Source organism: Hibiscus syriacus, unplaced genomic scaffold, assembly GCF_006381635.1.
Source record: "Hibiscus syriacus cultivar Baekdansim isolate YM2019G1 unplaced genomic scaffold, ASM638163v2 tig00112523_pilon, whole genome shotgun sequence".
In the NCBI taxonomy this organism is placed as follows: Eukaryota; Viridiplantae; Streptophyta; class Magnoliopsida; order Malvales; family Malvaceae; genus Hibiscus; species Hibiscus syriacus.
This window is the reverse complement of record NW_024063355.1, coordinates 484,758-505,896: the sequence shown is the minus strand read 5'-3', so window position 1 is coordinate 505,896 and position 21,139 is coordinate 484,758. Positions and strand designations below refer to the sequence as shown.

General features: G+C 35.9%; 1 protein-coding gene and 4 pseudogenes across 1 annotated transcript; all 5 read left to right on the top strand.

Annotated features, from left to right (window-relative positions):
• LOC120181268 overlaps positions 1–18,411 on the top strand; it is a 26,175-nt pseudogene extending 7,764 nt beyond the window's left edge.
• LOC120181266 lies at positions 1,294–4,527 on the top strand (annotated as a pseudogene).
• On the top strand, positions 7,286–9,598 carry LOC120181385 (annotated as a pseudogene).
• LOC120181384 (rac-like GTP-binding protein ARAC11) lies at positions 12,783–14,500 on the top strand. Its single transcript, XM_039186530.1, has 6 exons — positions 12,783–12,881; positions 13,320–13,407; positions 13,512–13,610; positions 14,072–14,136; positions 14,316–14,318; positions 14,399–14,500. The coding sequence occupies exons 1-6, from the start codon at positions 12,783–12,785 to the stop codon at positions 14,498–14,500; spliced, it is 456 nt and encodes a 151-aa protein (XP_039042461.1).
• Positions 15,128–21,139, top strand: LOC120181270 (annotated as a pseudogene).

Here is a 21,139-nt window from a genome sequence, read left to right as displayed (position 1 = left end):
AGACCCTAAATGTATAATTTACCCTAATTAATAATCCCACGTGTCTCCTGTTTAATTTGCAACCATGAGAACCTTGTACTCTTACTGGCTATATATATTCATGCAGTCTGGTATCTTGTCCACAGACAATTTATGAGGTACATCGATAGTGTATAATGTCAACTCATTCCATCCATGTATCAATTAAAGACGGAATTAAAATTACATATTAAGGTTAAGTTCATAAATGATCCCTGACTATAGTATATTGTTTCATTAAATCTTTAAATTATTAAAAGTTATAAAATGATCATTCTATTATAGAGTGTTACTTTGTTGAGTCACTTGACTATTAAAAGTTATAAAATGGTCACTCAACTATTCATTATATTTCAAACTTGTCCTTTTATGTTAAAAATTGACGGTATTCTAAGTTGAACATTAACCTTCTGAATGCGATATGATAAAATATGACCTCAGAATCTCAAATGACTATCATATCTCAGTCATCATGTTAGCGTTCAACTTAGACAACTACCAATTTTTAACGGAAAATGACGAGTATGGAACATAATTAATAGTCAAGTGACTATTTTGTAGCTTTTAACAGTAGATGAACTTAAATAAAGCAACATTGTATAATCAAAATACTTTTTTGTAACTTCTAATAATCGAGGGACTTAATAAAGTAGTATCATGTAATCGGGGTACAATCTCGAAAATTCTCCGATCAACTCATTGACAATTTAATCTTAAATGGACATATCCAAAATGTATATTATCGTAGAAGCGGTAAGATACATCGAATTGAAGAAAAAAAAAGATTTTAATAGCGTCATGAATGACAACGTTCACGTCCTTATTTATAAACTTGAACAACTAGACATTTGCTCATCACAACCATACATCTCTTTATAATATTATAATATTTTGCATTATTGGACAACCGCCCAACCAATCATTTATTTGCATTATGGGTGGTATTTATGTAATCGCTCTCAATTGAGATAAGTTATACCATTATCATGGATATCATTAAATTTTAAGCGATGGATTATTTAGATTATTAAATTTTTAATTGATTAGATATAATATCAAAAAATATTTTAATATTTAATTGAATAATTAATTTGATTCATTTTTTAAGAATATTTTATCTTTGATATTTATTTTTTAAAATTGAAAAATCTAATATTGACTTGAACATAGTAAAATATCTAATGTGTTTATGCATGAATTTTGCACCTGAAAAATGGAACACGACAATCCAAACCATAGCAAATTATTCTTACATGGCCATATTCAAAATGTATCTTGTCGTAGAAGTGGTAAGATGCATCAAATTGAAACAAACATAAAAGGGAAAAAAAAGGATTTTAATAGCGTAATAAATGACAACATCAATAGAAAAAAAATCAACGAAAAAAATCAACGATTAGGATTTTAAGAGCCGCATTAAGCTTTAGACAAAATCATTGTCTGTCCTTATTTTCGAGCTTCGAATATTCGACGTTTCAAATTTATCCCGGGAAATCGGAGAAACTGTTACCGGCGATGACAACCGCAACTGAACAAGATATAACCACCCCTCTCAGTAAGACTCTACGCCATCTCAACTCTCTTTACTTCTATATGCCGCTACTATTTTCCTTGTTTTCTCTTCTGACTTTCATCCAATCCGATCGACTCATGGGCAGTTCAAAAGTCTCCTTCCACTCAAAACCAACCCGATGGATCCTGTTCAGTTCCGCCGTCGCCGGACGATCTCGAGAATTCTCCGATCGAGGAAGTGGCTCTCACGGTCCCTACTTCGGACGATGCCTCACTCCCTGTTCTCACGTTCCGCACGTGGATTCTGGGCACTCTAGCTTGCCTCCTCCTCTCCTTTCTCAACCAATTCTTCAAGTACCGTCGAGAGCCTCTCTCCATCACCTCCATCTCCGCCCAGATCGCGGTGGTTCCTCTCGGCCACCTCATGGCAGCAACGCTTCCCGATGGAGTCTTCTTCAAAGATCGGAAATTTCAGTTTACTCTTAATCCCGGCCCGTTTAACGTGAAGGAGCACGTCCTTGTCACCATCTTCGCCAATTCCGGAGCGGGAAATGTCTACGCAATTCATTTAGTCACCGCCGTTAAGATCTTTTACAAGAGGAGGTTGTCGTTTCTTTGGCGCTGCTCGTCGTTTTCACCACGCAGGTTCTCGGTTTCGGCTGGGCTGGCATCTTCCGACGATACTGGTGGAACCAGCCGCCATGTGGTGGCCCCAAAATCTAGTCCAAGTTTCCCTCTTCAGGTAAGCAAACATCTTTCTATCCATCCGAGTCAACGGCATCTCTTCCATGAGCTTCGTCCTCGTACTAGAATTGCTGCAAACTCAATGAAATTGAATTACAGGGCATTACACGAGAAAGAAGAAAGAGCCAAGGGCAGATTGACAAGAAACCAGTTTTTCCTCATAGCTTTCACCTGCAGTTTGCTTACTATGTACTTCCAGGATATCTTTTCCCAACTTGACTTCCCTCTCCTGGGTTTGCTGGTTATTTCCACCTTCAGTCCTAGCACACCAGTTAGGTTCAGGACTTCGTGGTTTGGGTATTGGTGCCATTGGATTTGATTGGTCCAGCATATCCTCTTACCTTGGAAGTCCTCTTGCTAGTCCTTGGTTTGCAACCGTAACATTGCCGCCGGTTTTGTCTCATCACTTATATCATCACCCCCATTGCTTATTGTCTCAATCTCTTCAAAGCAAAGAATTTCCCCATATTTTCAGACGGCTTGTTCACTTCTACCGGCCAGAATTACAATATAGAGGCGATCGTAGACCGAAACTTCCACATTGACATGGCGGCATATAAGCGTGAGGTCCTTTGTATCTCAGCATTCTTTGCCATGTTATGGTGTTAGCTTTGCTTGCTTGGCAGCCACTGTTGTCCATGTATCCTTTTTTCATGGGAGGTATGCATCACGAGTCTTAGATCAAATCGCTTGGCCTATAGGCTTTGCTCTTTGAATGCATATGAACATAAACTGATATCTGTCATTTTAGTATGTTCAGTAAGTTAAAAGCGACTTATATTAATGGTGCAGAGAAATTTGGCACCTAAGCAAGTCTTCCTTACAAGAGAAGAGGATGGATGTTCATACGAAGCTGATGAGAAGATACAAGCAAACCTGAATGGTGGTTTACGTGCATCCTTGTAGTGAACATTGTAGCAACCATATTTATATGCCGGTATTACAGTGATCAACTCCAGTTGCCATGGTGGGGTGTTTTGTTAGCTTGTGGTCTAGCCATTTTTTTCACTCTCCCTGTCGGAGTTATTACCGCGACAACAAATCAGGTATAGCCTTGCTATTTCAGAAACTAGTGTTTTGTGTAAGAATATGATTATTTGGAGTATCCGTGCTTTTTCTTCATCGTCTGACAAATAGCTAGTTGATTTCACCATGTATTCTGTAGTTTGATTTTCAGTAGTTTAACATGGGCAAATTTTCTTTTGAAGACACCAGGTTTGAATGTGATTACAGAATATATCATTGGCTACATATACCCAGGGTACCCTGTTGCAAATATGGCTTTTAAAGTGTATGGTTACATAAGTCTGAAACAAGGGATTACCTTTTTGCAAGACTTCAAACTTGGCCACTACATGAAGATTCCTCCGAGATCCATGTTCATAGCTCAGGTTCACCTCTTGATACTTCCTTACTAACAACAAGGGGCGAAAAGCAGCTCTTTTTAAGATGTTTCCTCCTGTAGATAGCTTGTCCGTCCCCTCATGGTATGATTTTCTTATCAGGTGGGTGGTACGATAATAGCTGCATTAGCATCTCGGAAAGCGTGGTGGCTTATGATACGGTTCCAGATATATGCAACAGAGATTTGCTTCCATCGGGCAGCCCGTGGACTGTCCCGGTGATCACGTGTTTTACGATGCCTCGGTTATCTGGGGCCTGATAGGACCTAGAAGAATATTTGGCGATCTTGGCTACTACTCTAATATAAACTGGTTCTTCTTAGTTGGGCCACAGCTCCTGTCCTTGTTTGGATTGCATCTAAGGCCTTCCCAACAAGCCATGGATAAAACTTATTACTTTTCCTGTGCTCTTTGGTGCAACACTCGATATGCCGCCGCCACTGCTGTCAACTACACCAGTTGGATTCTTATTGCATTTGCATCTGGTTTTATTGCTTATAGATACTATCGTAGCTGGTGGAGTCGCCATAACTATGTGCTCTCCGGTGCACTTGATGCTGGACTGGCCTTCATGGGGGGTACTTTACTTATGCTTAGGGATGGAGCATGTTGGCCTTAGTTGGTGGTGGTGGTTCGGATCATTGTCCGTTGGCTTCTTGCCCGACTGCTCAAGGGATCATAGTTAAAGGCTGCCCTGTTGTCTGAGACTCTGAGTGAAGCAACAGTAACCTCAAAGCTCCTTCACTTAAAAGATTTGAATGATTCTTCATCCATTGCAGATTGTAAATAAGCATTCGTTCGAGAATGGACCGGGCGAACCGTGCCGATCACTCGCCGTAAGTAATGGAAAGTAGATATAGTTTATATTTGATACACTATCGATGTACCTGATAAATTTTCTGTGGACAAGATACCAGACTGCATGAATAGCCAATAAGACTAAAGCAAGGTTGCATAAATAGCTCCTTCGGCTTGTCCTTCAAAATATAACAAATCTTCCTGTCTTAGATAGTTGTTTTATCTACCGATGAACAGTTTAATGTCGGACCGATCCGGACCCTGCCGGGTCATACCGACTACCCGACTTAGGATAGATCTAACTAAATATTTGAGAAATAAGAAATGACTTTTGAAATGGAAATAATTAAGGTATTTTACTTCTTTGGAAGAGAACATTAGGATGAGGACACAACAATTAAGAAAGTCAAGTGCAGATTAAGGTTGTCTTTTGCAGCAGTTGTACACTAATTAATGATGCTTGCAATAATTGATTGCATTGCTCAAAATTAATTATATAGGGTTCCTTTTCTTAGTGCAGAGCATGATGCTTGTGAGTCTTATTGAGAATTAACATGTGAAGGTTTTGCTTATATTAAGTCTGCCAGCAAGCTTTGATTCTTTTGATAAGATACTCATCAGATTTGATCCCCCACTACATCAACATCTCAAACAAATTAAATTTTATAAACTATATTTAATTTGATTAATAGTGTTATTTATGTATTATATTAAAGGATATATAATGGAATATACTTATATGTTTAATCATTGATCAAGTTTTCTAAAACAAAAGTCAATACTCCAAGCTCAGTGTGAATTAGGGATGGTAACGAATCAGGTTCAATCAGATTTTTAGTTAGTATAATTTAATTTGAAAATAAAATTTTCTGTTCGCATTTGATTTGACTCGAGTTTAAGAATGTCTCACTTAGCTTAAAATTTGATGTGATTTTAGGTTTAGGTCTGCACTCAACTCAACTTGACTTAAAATTATATAAATTTATTTTTATTTGGTAAAATAAAAATTTAATTAGAAAAATAAAATAACCAAAGATATCCCTTAAATATATAAAAATAATTAGGGTGCGTTTGGTTCACGGAATGTAAGATTATCAGTGGGAATAAAAGATTATCAGGGAATAAAATTACTGAGAATGTTGTATTTTGTGTTTGGTTGGTTTAGCAGGAATGTAAGATTACCGTGTTTGGTTAAAGAAATAAAAGATTATTGGAATGTATATTTAACCAAATTGTCCTTATTATATATTGTATAATATTACAAATTATAAATATTATATATTTCTTAAAAATTAAATTCATAATATTTATATATTTTCTTTAAAAAATTAAATCATATATTTTATAATTTTTTACAAAATTAAAAATATAAAAAAAGTTTAATGAAAGGGTAAAAAAATTTTTTAACCCCTTAACTTCATATAAAATTTTAATTATAGATTTTTTTTTGTAAATCTAAAATAATTTAAGGATAAATTTGTAATTTAACCTTCGTAGAATTTTTATTATTCAATGACAGAAGAATGATATTTTTGAGAAAAAAAAAATTTTAAGGCATTTTAGTCCAAAACGCCGATAATGTTACAATACCTAAAGGAAAGGAGGTAATGAAATTCCCGATAATATATCCAAAAAAATCTACTATTGGTAATAAAACATTACCGGGAATGAGATTCTCGGCCAATCAAACATGTGAATGTGGGATTCCCATCCCATGAGAATCCAACAATCTTTGAACCAAACACCCCTTTATAGTATTATAACGGATTCAAATATTTTTATTCTAAATTTGAATTTGATTTGAATCGACTACACATAAGAAAAACGTAACTCAATTCAAATCTAGCTTTATTTTTAAGAAACTAAACCGATCAAATCAAATCAGATCAAGGTGAAATAGTCACCCCTAGTGTGAATTGAGGAGACCCGTAATAAATTAATAGTAAATTACACATTTAGTATTTAAGTTATCAATTTTAGTCTATTTTAATATTTAAATTTTTAATTTTTTAAAATCATACCTAATATTTAGTTTTTGTTTCATTTTAGTTCCCTACCGATAAAAACTTAATGTGTTTAGTACCTAAACTATCAATTTTATCCATTTTAGTACCTAAACTTTCAATTTTTTTAAAATTAATGTTAAATTTTGATTATGGGTACTAAAATGAAATAAAAAATAAATTTTAGGTAATTTTATTAAAAATTAAAAGTTTAAATACTAAAATAAACTAAAACTGATAATTTAGGTACTAAATATATAATTTACCCATAAATTAATCAGTGTGAACTGAGAAGACTGGTATGGTATGGTCTTCGGTGTCACGATTCCCGAATGATAGCCACCGCAATTGCATATACCATTTTATATTTAATTTACATGGATTGCAGTGATACATTTCTCATTATTTTTCTGTATTTAATATACTTAAAGGGTCGAGCTTTAAGTAGCTTAGATGAGTCTTAGCTCAGCTTTACTCTCAATCCAATTTGCCTTTCCAGTTTCATCATCTCCCACTAAGCTTCCCATTGGCCACCTTTAAAAGTGGACTTACGACAACACCCTCGGAAAAGAAATTTCCAAACCCCAGCTCTGGTCTCCTCTTCTGCATTTGCAGATTCAAGCGGTATTTTGCTGTAATATTTTAATTACAGGCAAAAGAAGCAAGTTCATTCCAGGAGGGTAGCTTCGTCATTAAAACCGGAATATAGTAACCTAATGTTTTTCATGTTCAGAGTAGTGAAGTGTTTAACCAGAGGAAAGAAACAAACCCAGAAGGGAAAAAGATAAGCTTTTTTTGGTGTGTGAGATGGTTCCTTTGAAGATGAGTGAGCCTCCATTGGTGAAAGTTGTAGCGGTGAAAGTAACAGATCTTTTTACTGATAAGTGAATAGTTTACTAGCCATTTTCTTTTCTTTTTGTTCTACTGTTTTGTTGATTGCTTCAAATTTTTGGGGAAAAAAATCTGGGAACAGGCTGCTCTCCTTCAATTTTCCAACAATGAAACTACTACTCCCCGCCTCTACAACCACCACCATACACCTCCGCCGCCGCCTCAACAGCCGCCAGTGCCACCGCCTCCGCCGCCGATGAGTCCCGGTTCAGACACTTGGACATCTTCTACTACCGCCTCCGCTGCTCTTCCGCCTCCTCCTCCACCTCAGTCCAGTAACTGGGACTTCTGGGATCCGTTTGTTCCAGCTACGGAGTCAAGGTCAGTCACGGAGGAAGAATGGGAGGCCGCTACGTCAGTGTCTGAGGCGGCGGTCGTCACGGCTACAACTCCAACAATCAGGACTGCGAGCATGGCGGCTCCCCCTTCCGCGGTGAGTGGGTTCACGAAAGATACGGGAAGCGAGCTTGCCATGGTGGTGTCGAGAAACAGTAAAGAATTGGTGGAGATCGTGAAAGAAGTTGACGAGTATTTTCTCAAAGCTGCTGATGCTGGTAGCCTGCTCTCGTTGCTATTAGAAGTTCCAAATCCCAATTTCCCTGCTCAAAGTAAATGACTTAAATCTCTCTCTTTCTCCTCCTTTTCTGGTTGTTTTTCATATCATCCCGGTTATTTGATTGTTCCTTGTTGTAGGTAAAGGGCATAACAATGACGCTGTTCTTAGCAGAAGCCATTCTTCTACCATAGAGAGATTGTATGCTTGGGAGAAGAAATTGTACCAAGAGGTCAAGGTATATATTTTGTTCATATGTGAAAATTATCTGATATTTTTGTAGGCAAAAGAGTGATTTTTTGTTGTTGCTGGTGATTTTGTTTAGAATGCTCAGACTACAAAGATGGAGCATGAGAAGATGGTGGTCCGGTTGAGGAAGCTGGAGTTGAAGAGAGCCGAGTATGTGAAGACCGAGAAGACTAAGAAAGAGATTGAAAAATTAGACTCCCAAATGATGGTTGCTTCACAGGCCATTAACACTGTCTCAACAGAAATCATCCAATTAAGAGAGTCTGAGCTTTATCCTCAACTCTTGGACCTTGTAAAAGGGTTAGTCTTGCTTATTTATCATTCTGCTTCGTGTACTTGGTTCCGGTTCGAGTTTTGCATCAGATGAGTAGAAAAGGCGATTTTCGGGACCCTTGATTCTTGTAATATGCATAGAAATGGATACTTATGATGTTATTTCTTTTGCTTGTTGTGCAGATTGATGTCCATGTGGAGAAGCATGTATGAGATCCACCAAGTTCACACGCACATAGTTCAGCAGCTCAAGTACCTGAACTTTATACCTCCTAACGAGCCAACGTCAGAGATTCACAGGCAATCGACTCTACAGCTGGAGTTCGAAGTCCAGCAGTGGCATTCTTCTTTCTGCAACTTAGTCAAGGCTCAACGGGACTACATTCAGTCCCTGGCAGGCTGGCTCCGGCTTAGTCTTTTCCAGTTCAGCAAAGACCCCCTTTTAAGAAACAGTGAAGAATCGAAAATTTACTCGTTCTGTGAAGGCTGGCATCTTGCTGTCGACAGAATTCCAGATAAGGTAGCATCCGAGGGAATCAAGAGCTTCTTGACCGTGATCCACACCATTGTGGTACAACAAGCAGAAGAGCACAAGCAAAAGAAGAAGGCTGATTCGACGAGTAAAGAATTCGAGAAGAAGGCAGCTGAGCTTAGATCACTTGAAAGCAAGCATGGCTCTTTTTCCATGCCTGAAAATGAGCAAATACCCGGTTACCGAAAAACGAACAAAGGTGGAAATGCTGAGAGCAAAGGCAGAGGAGGAGAAGAATAAGCACGAGAAGTCGGTGAGCGTGACGAGGGCGATGACTTTAAATAACCTCCAGATGGGGTTTCCCCATGTCTTCCAGGCGATGGTAGGGTTTTCGAGTGTATGTACGCAAGCATTTGAATCTGTCTACAACCAGGCCAAGGCCATTGGTGAGGACCATGATGTGAAGAGAATACTCCCTTGAGAAACTTACTGGAAAACAAAATGATACCACCTCCGATACTTGGTTTGGTACATTAATGCCACCTTGTTCGGAACTCGGATCAGAGTCTGGACTCTGGAGAGAAGCGATGCACAAGTGATCTTCGAGATGGCATAGGAAGTAGGAGATTTTCCGGTCAAGTAGGAATTGTATACCTTGTTCAGTTTGGTACATTAAAGCCTGCCTTTTGAATCAAGAAATCAGTTTTTACTATCATTTAATTGCTTTATACATATATTCTCGATGGATCGATCTTAAAAATTAACGAGGGGTGATTATAATAAAAACAAGTAACTTTAAGTATAATTTTAAAAAGGCAAAAAGGCAACATAGACTCCTAAACTTTTAAAAAGAACCAATGTGGCCCATATCATTTTTTATCAATGTAGCCCTCAAACTCGAAAAAATAATTCAATGTCTACCTTTGACCAACATCTTCCTTTGTTGACCAACGTCTCCGTTACTTTGTGTTGACATGGCACGTCGAACAACCCAACATCATATTTTTATCGATCAATTGACACTCCAACTCACAAAATAACTCAATGTGACCATTTGACTTTGTTTAATGTTGATATAAATGAGAATTACACAATTCATCACTCAACTATCTTCTTTCTCCCATTTTAATCATTAAACTTTAAAAGTTTTCAATTTTAATCCCTCAAATTGCTCTTATTTTAATCATTATGACTTATTTTATTAATGTGACATTCTTTATTCGTATTTTATTAATATATGATTAAAATAAAATTAGTTAAATTAAAATTTTAAAATTTTAATTTAATAAAAATAAGATTAACGAGTGCCACATCATACATAAATATTAATAAAAATAAGTCATGATGATTAAAATATGAGCAATTTAAGGGATTAAAATTGAAAACTTTTAAAGTTTAGTTATTAAAATAAGAATAATGAATGCCACATCATACATAAATATTATTATTTTTTTGATAGGAATTGAAAGTCTCGTTAAAAATTCCCTTCTTGATTAAAGGAGCTTGTAGAGATGCTCCTTAATCAGCGGAAGGAGGAAAAGAGTGCCTAAAGATTTCATTAACCAAAAGAAATTACATTTAAGGGATTAAAATTGAAAACTTTTAAGTTTAGTTATAAATAAGAATAATGAATGCCACATCATACATAAATATTATTTTTTTTGATAGGAATTGAAAGTCTCGTTAAAAATTCCCTTCTTGATTAAAGGAGCTTGTAGAGATGCTCCTTAATCAGCGGAAGGAGGAAAAGAGTGCCTAAAGATTTCATTAACCAAAGAAATTACATAAGAGCAATTTGATAATAAAAATAAGTCATGATGATTAACATAGAGCAATTTGAGGGATTAAAATTGAAATTTTTAAAAGTTTAGTGATTAAAATGGGAGAAAGAAGATAGTTGAGTGATGAATGATGTAATTTTCCATTTATAACAGCATTAAACAAAGTCAAAGGGTCACATTGAGTTATTTTTTGAGTTGAAGGGTCTAATTGATCGCTAAAAATATGATTTTGAGCTGCTTGATGTGCCACGTCAACACAAAGTAACAAAGACGTTGATTAACGACGAAAAATATTGGTTAAAGGGCTACATTGAATTCTTTTTTTAAGTTGGGTGAAAATTGAAAACTTTTAAAGTTTTAAAATTGAAAACTTTTAAACGTCGGTCAAACGTTGGATTAAATTGAAAACCTTTAAAGTTTAGTGATTAAAATGGGAGAAGAGATAGTTGAATGAATGGTTGTAATTTTTCATTTATACAGCATTAAACAGAGTAAAAGGGTCATTGAGTTATTTTGTGAGTAGGAGGGCCAAATTGATCGTTAAAATATGATGTGGGCTGCTTGAGTGCCGCGTTAGCACAAAGTAACGAAGACATTGGTTAACGACGAAAAATGTTGGTCAAATGGCTACATTGATTTTTTTTCAAATTGGAGGATCAGATTGATCCAAAAAAAATGATAGGGACCACATTGTTTTTTAAGTTCAAGGGCCTCTGATGCGTTTTTTCCTTTAAAAATAAAATAGTTAAATGACCAAACCAAAAGCATGGGAATATATAGCTAACCAAATAAGTAGTTTACCCAAAATCAAACTATGCATGAACCCGTTTCCTTCAAGCTGTGATTTAGAATCCGAATGTCGCAAACACCCGGCTCGGATCCGATCCACATTATGGTACAACTTATATAAAAAGATTTAATATAAAAATAAGTGTCTAAATTTTACAGTTTTTTCATTTAGGTGCTTAATTTCTTTTCGATTAATTTATGTGTCTAATATTTTTAACGTTATATTTTTAGGTGTTTTGTCCGTAACGAATGTTAAATTCCTTCGTTAAGTAACACTTGTCATGATTATGTAATTTTTAAATTTTTACTTTTCTAAAAATATAAATTTTTAAAATTTTATAAAGCTACATGTGTCATTTAATGATAAAATTTAATAGCAATAACGGTCGAGACAATTAAAAGTATAATACTAAAAATATTAGATATTTAGATTGGTTGAAAAACAATTTAGTAAATAAAAAGAATTATGTAAGCATTTATTTTTAGGGTAAATTACAAATTTATCATTAACTTTATCCTCTCTCCTATTTTGCTCACTAAACTTTAAAAAAATTCAATTTCTTCATTAAACTTAATACATTTGATTTTTTTGTCACTGAACTTTACTCTCTCTCTTATTTTGGTCACTCTATGTTAAATAGTTAACAATATTAAAAACGTCTCCATTTGAAAAAAAATAATTTTTTTACTAAAATGACATCATTTTGTATCTAAACAACCCATTAACACCGTTAACTATTTAACGATTGAATGACAAAAAAAATCTAATATATTAAATTCAGTGAAAAAATTGAAAAGATATAAAGTATAGTGAGTGAAATAGTATACATAGTAAAGTTAAGCTACCAAATTTGTAATTTACTCTTATTTTTATATTAAGTGTAAAAGGAAAATAGAAATGTGGGAAAGATATTATTAGTTGGCTAAGATTGGTTAGCTCAACGAACGCTTTCAAACGGTACAATTTCCCGTTCAAAGCATTCAAAAAACGAAAACAAACTAAAAAATCCAGGAAAACTTTCCCTTTTTCCTAGGGTTAGCTGATTCTCCAATTTCCTCTTCTGGTTTCAATCCATTTTCTTTAATTTCAACATTGGTTCCCTTCGACCCTTTCTTTGTAGTTCTTTAAGTGTTATACCTAACTGGTGGGAATACGCAACACAGGTGTCTGATTGAAGAAGAAAAGTAGTAATCTTGTTGAGTTTTCTTTAGAGGGTTCAAGCTTTGTCCTCAGGTGTTAAGATCTGAGGCTGTTCTTTTCTTTTGAGTGAAAAAAGAAGAAAGAAAGAAAAGAAAATGAGTGCTGCGAGGTTTATAAAGTGCGTGACTGTTGGTGATGGTGCCGTTGGTAAAACTTTTTTGCTGATTTCATACACAAGAAACACTTTTCCTACGGTAATTGTCTCTTCTCCTTCTTCTCTTTTAAAGTGACTTTTAACAAGAGGAAATTTTATGAATTGGTGAAGTGAAAGTAGGGTTTTTTGGGGGGTTTAATTTTCGAAGTTGCTGTTTTGCTGCCCGATATAACTTTCATGAGGATTTACTGGTTAAAGACTAGTTTTAGTGTTTGTTGAGCTGGTTTTATCGGTGAATTCGATTTGGGAAAAGCTTATTGAAATTCTAGGCCTTTATGGAATTCCATTTTCTGAAATTTGACAGAGCAACTTGAAGGAAAGGGGAAATTATGATAATGTCTAATTTAAGAAACAAACATGAAAAATCACTTAATTGTTACAATTGCTAAGTTTCAGGCCATTTAGTTTTGACAGTTGGGGGCTGATACTAAGAATGCTTTTACACTTTGTCTTACATTTTAACTGTGGTGGTAAACAGGACTATGTGCCCATTGTTTTTGACAATTTCAGTGCTAATTTTGTTGTTAATGTGAGTACTGTGAATCTGGGGTTGTGGGATACTGCAGGTACTTTGGACATGGACCTTTTGCTTTCTTTTTATCTCAACTCATTGTTAGAACCATTGTAGAGATTAGAAATAAGGGTTTAAGTTTGCAATTTTGGGGTACAGGACAGGAAGATTATAACAGATTAAGACCTCTGAGTTATCGTGGGGCGGATGTGTTCATATTGGCATTTTCCCTCATTAGCAAGGCCAGTTATCAAAAAGGTTAGGTGTAGTTTTTTAAAAAAAAAAATTTCAAAATTCAAACATAGAGAAGTGGTGTGTACATGGACTTTAAATTTATTTCTTGCTGGTAATCATGTTCTTCACGTTTTTCCAGTGGATTCCAGAGTTAAAACATTATGCCCTTGTGTTCCATAATTCTTGTTGGAACTAAGCTTGGTAAGTTAAAACATCAAATGCTGTAGCTGCTAAACTTTTCGTTCAAATAGCTACTTCCAAACAATGCTCTTGATTGTGAAGTTTTAGACTTTAGACACTGATGCCATGGTTAGATTAGGCTTTTAGTATTAGAATAATTTTTGCTTCTGGCTTTATGCTGGAAATTTTTAGTGAACCATAAATGACTTTGCTGGATCATTATGAACAATCCAATGATCCACACATGTATGTATTATGTGTGAATAGTGTTCATTTTATTTTTCGTGTTTTTCCAAATGAACCAGATCTACGGGATGATAAGCAGTTCTTTATCGATCATCCTGGAGCTGTACCCATTTCTACGGCCCGGGTAAAGGATTTTGTTTTAGTTCAGACTTTTCCCGTTGTATGGACTTGGACTTCTATGATTTGCAACTATCTAACCCTAACCTTTCCTTCCCTTTTTTTTCTCCTGAATCTGTAAGGGAGAGGAACTGAGGAAGCAGATTGTCTCACATGCTTATATTGAATGCAGTTCAAAAAACGCAGGAGGTAAGCATTGTTTTGTAAATATGATCATTCATACAAGGGAATATGCTTTATGTTTAAGAGATTCATTGACTTCTCCGCAGAATGTGAAGGCGGTTTTTGATGCAGCCATCAGAGTGTTTCTTCAACCACCCAAGCAAAAGAAAAAGAAGAGCAAAGCACAGAAGGCCTGCTCCATATTGTAACCGGAAAAAGAAAATGTGAAAAGATTACTAGAAGCCCCCCCTGGGAGTATAGTCTCTCTCGCGACTGACAATCCGGGATCTCTGTGAAGTATCTGTTGGTGTAGCGTATTACTGTATTGCAACTGTTCTGATATCGTATTGTTGAAACAAAGTACATGGATGCCATCGTTCTTTCGAATTTTTTTCGATATGCTTCTGTATTAATGCCACTGGAACATCCCGGTTAGGAATGCAGAGTCAATTGTAATATTATTGTTGTATTGTTTTTAAAAAGGCTCGTGTGTTTGTGCTTAGTTTCTTGCAACATTGTTGTTTCTAGTTTTATATAGATATAAGTTACTGAACCATTAATTTCCAAGTTAAATCAGAGTAATTTTTTAGTTTTTCTATAATATGATGATCATTTTTTTACAAATTAAAGTAAAAAGACTAATTTTATAATTTTCATAAAATAAAGGGATCAAATTTGTAATTAGGCCTGAATAAAATATGAATCGCGAGCATGGCCAAAAAAGGGACGGTGTAAATCCGATCGTATTAGACATCTAGAAAAGTCAAAGGCCGGGATCAAAGTACAACATAGAAATGCGTAGCACAGGATCACTTCGGGCGAAAGTGAGGCTCGAATGGCGTTTGGTTTACGAAACAGGTCAAAACGACCTCGATAACAATTAAGAAGCGTCTCCTAGTAAGAGAAAACGAGCAAATTAGGATTCAAAAAAGATCAGAACAATAGGGACCGTAAAGATGATCGCGGACGGTGTCGAAGACGAAGAGAAATGGCTGGCCGCCGGCATCGCCGGCCTCCAACAGAACGCTTTCTACATGCATCGCGCTTTGGTAACTCTCTTCTCAATTATTTTTGTTGTACGCCTTACATGGTTGAAGGGAAAGTGAGATTATCAGGGAAATCCTTACTTGCTTTGAGATTGTTACTTAGTTTGACCGTAGAACCCCTAGCTTTTTGCAAGTTAGTGAAAATTTGGCACGATTTGTGATTTTGTTAGGATTCGAACAATCTCAGAGATGCTTTGAAGTACTCTGCTCAGATGTTATCAGAACTTCGAACCTCAAGGCTTTCCCCTCACAAATACTACGAATTATGTTAGCTTCTCGCGAATCTGATCTCGATTTGTATTAGATTCATGAACTGATTGGTGGTAGATTTCGTTTCAACTGAGATTTTGAGTTTTTTGGTCGATTCAGATATGCGAGCATTTGATGAATTGAGAAAGGTGGAAATGTTTTTTAAGGAAGAGACAAGGCGTGGTTGCTCTATTGTCGATCTATATGAGCTAGTACAGCATGCTAGCAATATATTGCCTAGATTGTAAGTACAGCTAACTTTCAAACTGTTTAATGTGTGCTTGCTCACTTCAGCTAGTGTACCAATAGGTTGCTGGTTATTTTCTTGTGTAATTCATTTTAGCAAGTGTATGCAGTGGATTTAAAAGCTTTTCTGTGAGTTCTATTATGGTAAATGGTTATATTTTATTTAGGGAAATTTTCATTAACCCAGGTCCTAGATATATGTAATGTACTATTGGTGAGTGCATCCTGTTTGGTTCATCTGTAAGAGGCGTGAAATGGTTCCTTCTGGCACATATGTCGCATCCAAGTATGTAACAAGAAAAGCACGTTCAAGTAGCATAACTATTTTAATAACTTGCTTGAGCAATTTAGCTTGAGATACCTAAAATTGAGAATCTCTTGGGTTAACTTACCTTTTAAATTTGTATTTAACATGTTAAGTCTTGTGATCTATGCCAGGTATCTCCTCTGTACCGCAGGCTCTGTTTATATCAAATCTAAGGAAGCTCCTGCTAAGGATCTTCTTAAAGATCTTGTTGAAATGTGTCGTGGAATTCAGCATCCTGTACATGGCCTCTTTCTTAGGAGTTACCTGGCCCAAGTTAGCAGGGATAAATTGCCTGACGTAGGTTCTGAGTATGAAGGGTGAGAAATCAAGTGTTCCATTGCCCCCCATTTTTTGGAAAAGAGTGATTCACTAGCTAATTCTATATTTTCTTTCTAGTTATGTTTTTTCCCATCTTCTATGTTTGAATCTCCATCCATATAAAAAAACCTAAATTTGAGTGTTGACCTCTATTGTTTATTCTTTATTTTATGCTGGTATGCTACTCCTTTCACTCGACATATGTGCACCAAATTGATTAACTAAATTATTAACCATGTCAATCCTGCTATGATTTTGGGTATGATCTGATCAAATAAGTTGGTTAATAGATAAGCAATCCTTTTTTCAACCTTTAAGCTGGTTCTCTGTTGAGATTGCCTGACCATTAGTTAACTTTCTCGATTCCTTCAGGGATGCAGACTCTGTTGTGGATGCTGTAGAATTTGTGCTTCAAAACTTTACAGAGATGAACAAGTTGTGGGTGCGGATGCAGCATCAGGTTAGTTGACTTGTATCAATGGTCTGTTCCTGCTCTCATGTTTGGCATGCATGTATCACAAAAATGCTTGCATGATATGGAGGTAAAACTATATCATCAGGGCATGATTTCTGGTCATGCAGGTGTTTAATGCTTGTCAATCATTCATACTCTTTGCTGATCTGAATTGAGGCTTGCTGTCGGGCTTTCTGGTCTGCAGGGACCTGCCCGAGAAAAGGAGAAACGGGAGAAAGAAAGGAGCGAACTAAGAGATCTTGTAATATCTGTGACCCAAAACTGGTAAATTTCACTGCAATAATGTTGAGTGATAGTGAAGGATGCGAAGGGTTTTTCCTCTCCCTTGCTTGCTCTTTGATTTTTATTTAGGTTGGGAAGAATCTTCATGTGCTCAGTCAGATAGAGGGTATTGACCTTGATATGTACAAAGATACTGTTCTTCCCCGTGTACTTGAACAGGTGGGTGTTATGCACATCAACAAATGTGGTTTATCTCACTCCATGTTCTGTCTTCGAGCTTATATTATGTAACTTATGAATAGGTGCTTCTGTTATTGTCTTAGTTCATTGAGTTTCTTCGTAAGTTGCATAACTAAATATCTCTTGTTGTTCCTAGTGTGTGGATCACATGGATGTATGATTCTCCGCTTAATAGTTATGATATAAAGCTACAACTTAAGCACACCCTATAAGTTCTGAACTCTGTTCTTCCTTTTGTTTTTCAGCAGCTGTTGACATTAAAACTGTGCTATCTCGATTAATGGAAAGGCTATCAAATTATGCTGCTTCAAGTGCAGATGTGTTGCCTGAGTTCCTGCAAGTAGAAGCTTTTGCAAAGTTAATAATGCCATTGGAAAGGTAAAATTTGTTTACAGAGATAATTCTTAGCTTAACCTATATTAATGGTTCTAATAATGTAATTTTTTCCTATGATGCAGGTGATTGAAGCACAGATATGCCTATCCTTGGTGTGATAACTTTATTCGTCTTCTTACTTTACTCTCCATGTTCATCCAGACCGACTTGATTATGCTGATCAAGTTTTGGTAAGCTACTGTCTTAAAACTATATTGTGTATATTCAGATATGGTTTACTATTTTATAGCTTATAAACGAAGATCCATTTGTACACAATCGATTTTGTTTCCCAAATGTTAAATCATCAAGGTATGCCTATGAAATTAAATTTTTGCGGTGTGGTGCACTGCTTACCTAATCGCTTTGTGTTATAAAGAGAGAGCTATTTGATCATTTGTTCCTACTGCCATTTGTTTTCACAGAAATAGAAATCAGCAAAGAGGTAACTGACATTGTTCTTATTCAGGGAGCATGCGTTAAAAAACTCTCTAGCAAAGGAAAGCTTGAAGACAAAGAAACAAAACAGATTGTTGCGCTTGAGTGCTCCACTTGACAAATATAATGACATTGTTACAACATTGAAGCTTTCAAATTATCCTCGTGTTTTGGAGTACCTTGACACTGAAACAAATAAAGTCATGGCAACTGTGATAATTCAAAGCATTATGAAGAACAAAACTCGTCTCTACTGCTGACAGGGTATGTTTGTAATTACGTTGTTTTCCAATTTGAGCTTGCTTTTAGTTGAACAGGTGTCTTGATCTTGTTAGTTTATGTGACAGGTGGAGGCGTTGTTTGAATTGATAAAAGGTCTTATTAAGGATCTGGTGCTGTTCATGATGAGGTTGTTATGCTTTATTCATCTTCATATGCATAGTTTCAAATGTTTAATGGTTAGCATGTTCATCAATATGCATGACAATTTTTAATCTTACATTTAGGTTGATGAAGATGATTTCAAGGAGGAACAAAATTCTGTAGCACGTCTTATTCAGTTGTTGCATAATGATGTCCCTGAAGAGATGTTTAAGGTACTTGATTGAGTGAAAGCATTTTTGTTCTCACAGCACTATTGATACCGTTTGTATTAGTTAGTCATATAGTTCAAGTGCATCTACTGGGTTTTTCTCATGAACCTTTTATTTGTGCATTCAATTTGATAATTTGCAGATATATGCACGGTGAGGAAGCATATCATGGGTGGAGGACCAAAACGCCTACCTTTCACTGTCCCTCCCTTGTTTCTCTTCACTTAAGGTTGTTTCCATATTGCATGTTTGGCTATAGAATGTTGTGAAATTAAAAATGAAGACTGAAGAAATATTCTTGTTGGTATCTAAGTAGATAATGGCATGTATTTGAGTATATAATGCCAGCTTTGTGACTTATCATTGCTGCACTTTAATAAGATTTTAAGAATTGTCTAATGAAATGGATCATCTACGAAGAATAAAATTCTGGTATTAGAAATTTTAAATGGAAATTTTATTTTAACTATTTTGCAATTGTGAATATACCTTACAGTTTCTATCTTTAAATCCTGCACTATTAAAATAGAAATTATTCGCCCTTCACCTGCTACTTTTTCCATTTCTTTAGCCTGGACTGCAGTAGTATAGAGTTAACATGAATTTTTTTTTATTCCTCACACCATTGATGGCCCTTTCTTGTAATGAATTAACCATAAATTTTTTGCTGTTAGTTGGTTCGGAAACTACAAGGTCAAGAGGAAAATCCTTTTGGAGAGGAGGAATCAACCACACCCAAGAAAATATTCCAGCTTTTGAATCAGGCCAGTCATCTTCTTCAGAACTGTGTTCAGGCATACTGCCTGCTTGTTTGTTGGCTATAATTTCTGATTGTGATGCATTTAGATTTTAATTTGTGATGGACAAAATGCTCTTTTTGAATGCATATTTAAAGGGTCTCTTGTCTATTCCATTTACGTAGCATATTTGATAATGTTGGGTACTTATGGTTTCAGACTGTTGAAACTCTCTCTAACATTCCGTCTCCTGAGTTGGCACTACAGTTGTATCTGCAGTGTGCTGAGGTGTGGTGTTTTTGGACCTCATATATATTTACAAATCACAAATTAGATAATAACAAAATTGTAATAATATTTACAATGGATTTTTATTGATCAGGCTGCTAATGACTGTAATTTGGAACCCGTGGCGTATGAATTTTTCACACAAGCATACATTTTATACGAAGAAGAGATATCAGTAAGTGGTTGCAACCAGACTATTAATATGCCTTGTATGGAGCATCTTCAACTTACATGCGTATTACTGATAAAACATGGGAATTACTAATTGATTTTTGCTAATAAATGCTTTTATAGGACTCAAGAGCACAGATTACTGCACTACATATGATAATTGGAACGCTGCAAAGGATGCATGTCTTTGGTGTTGAAAATAGGGATACTTTAACTCACAAGGCTACAGGGGTAATCTTTCTATAATGTCACTTGTCTAGAAAGCAACTTGGCATCTTTTCATCTATGCTTGACTCGAACCTTTGTATTTGAGCAGTATTCTGCAAAACTTTTGAAGAAGCCTGATCAGTGCAGAGCTGTTTATGCATGTTCGCATCTCTTCTGGGTTGATGATCAGGATAACGTGAAAGATGGAGAGAGGTAAGGTTGACCTTTATGTTCGTAATTTCATGTCTACATCGTGTTATGTGCATGTGCATACCATCGGGTGCTTCTATCGCATCTGGATGAGGTTTTGTTGATTTTCCTCTTTTCTTTGCTTTTGAATAGGGTCTTGCTTTGCCTTAAGCGGGCACTGAGAATTGCAAATGCTGCTCAACAAATGTTGAATGCAGCACGAGGTAGCACTGGATCAGTCATTCTCTTTGTTGAGATACTGAACAAGTAAATCCCTGCAAACCCTGATTGCAAAGAACTTATATTTTGTTTGTTAAAATGCTGTCCTAATTATTTATGATGGAAAATTGTACCTCATCCTGTTGGTAGGTACCTTTATTTCTTTGAGAAGGGGAACCCCCAGATCAATGTCGCTTCGATCCAGAGTCTGATTGAATTGGTAACAACCGAGATGCATAGTGACTCTTGCACATCGGATCCAGCAGCAGATGCTTTCTTTGCCAGCACACTCAGGTATATAGAGTTTAAGAAACAGAAAGGTGGAGCGGTAGGCGAAAAGTACGAGCCCATCAAGGTGTGACTACGAGAGCTCGTGTAACCTATTTTTTCCTTTTTAAAAAGTTGTGTACTCTTGATTTGTTTTGTGCCAAAAAGAAACTGGATTTATAGTACATGCCCTGTTGGCTAACTTACCAATTTCTTGCATTATATCATGGTTTGGTGCAAAGAAATGTGCTAGTTTTTTCA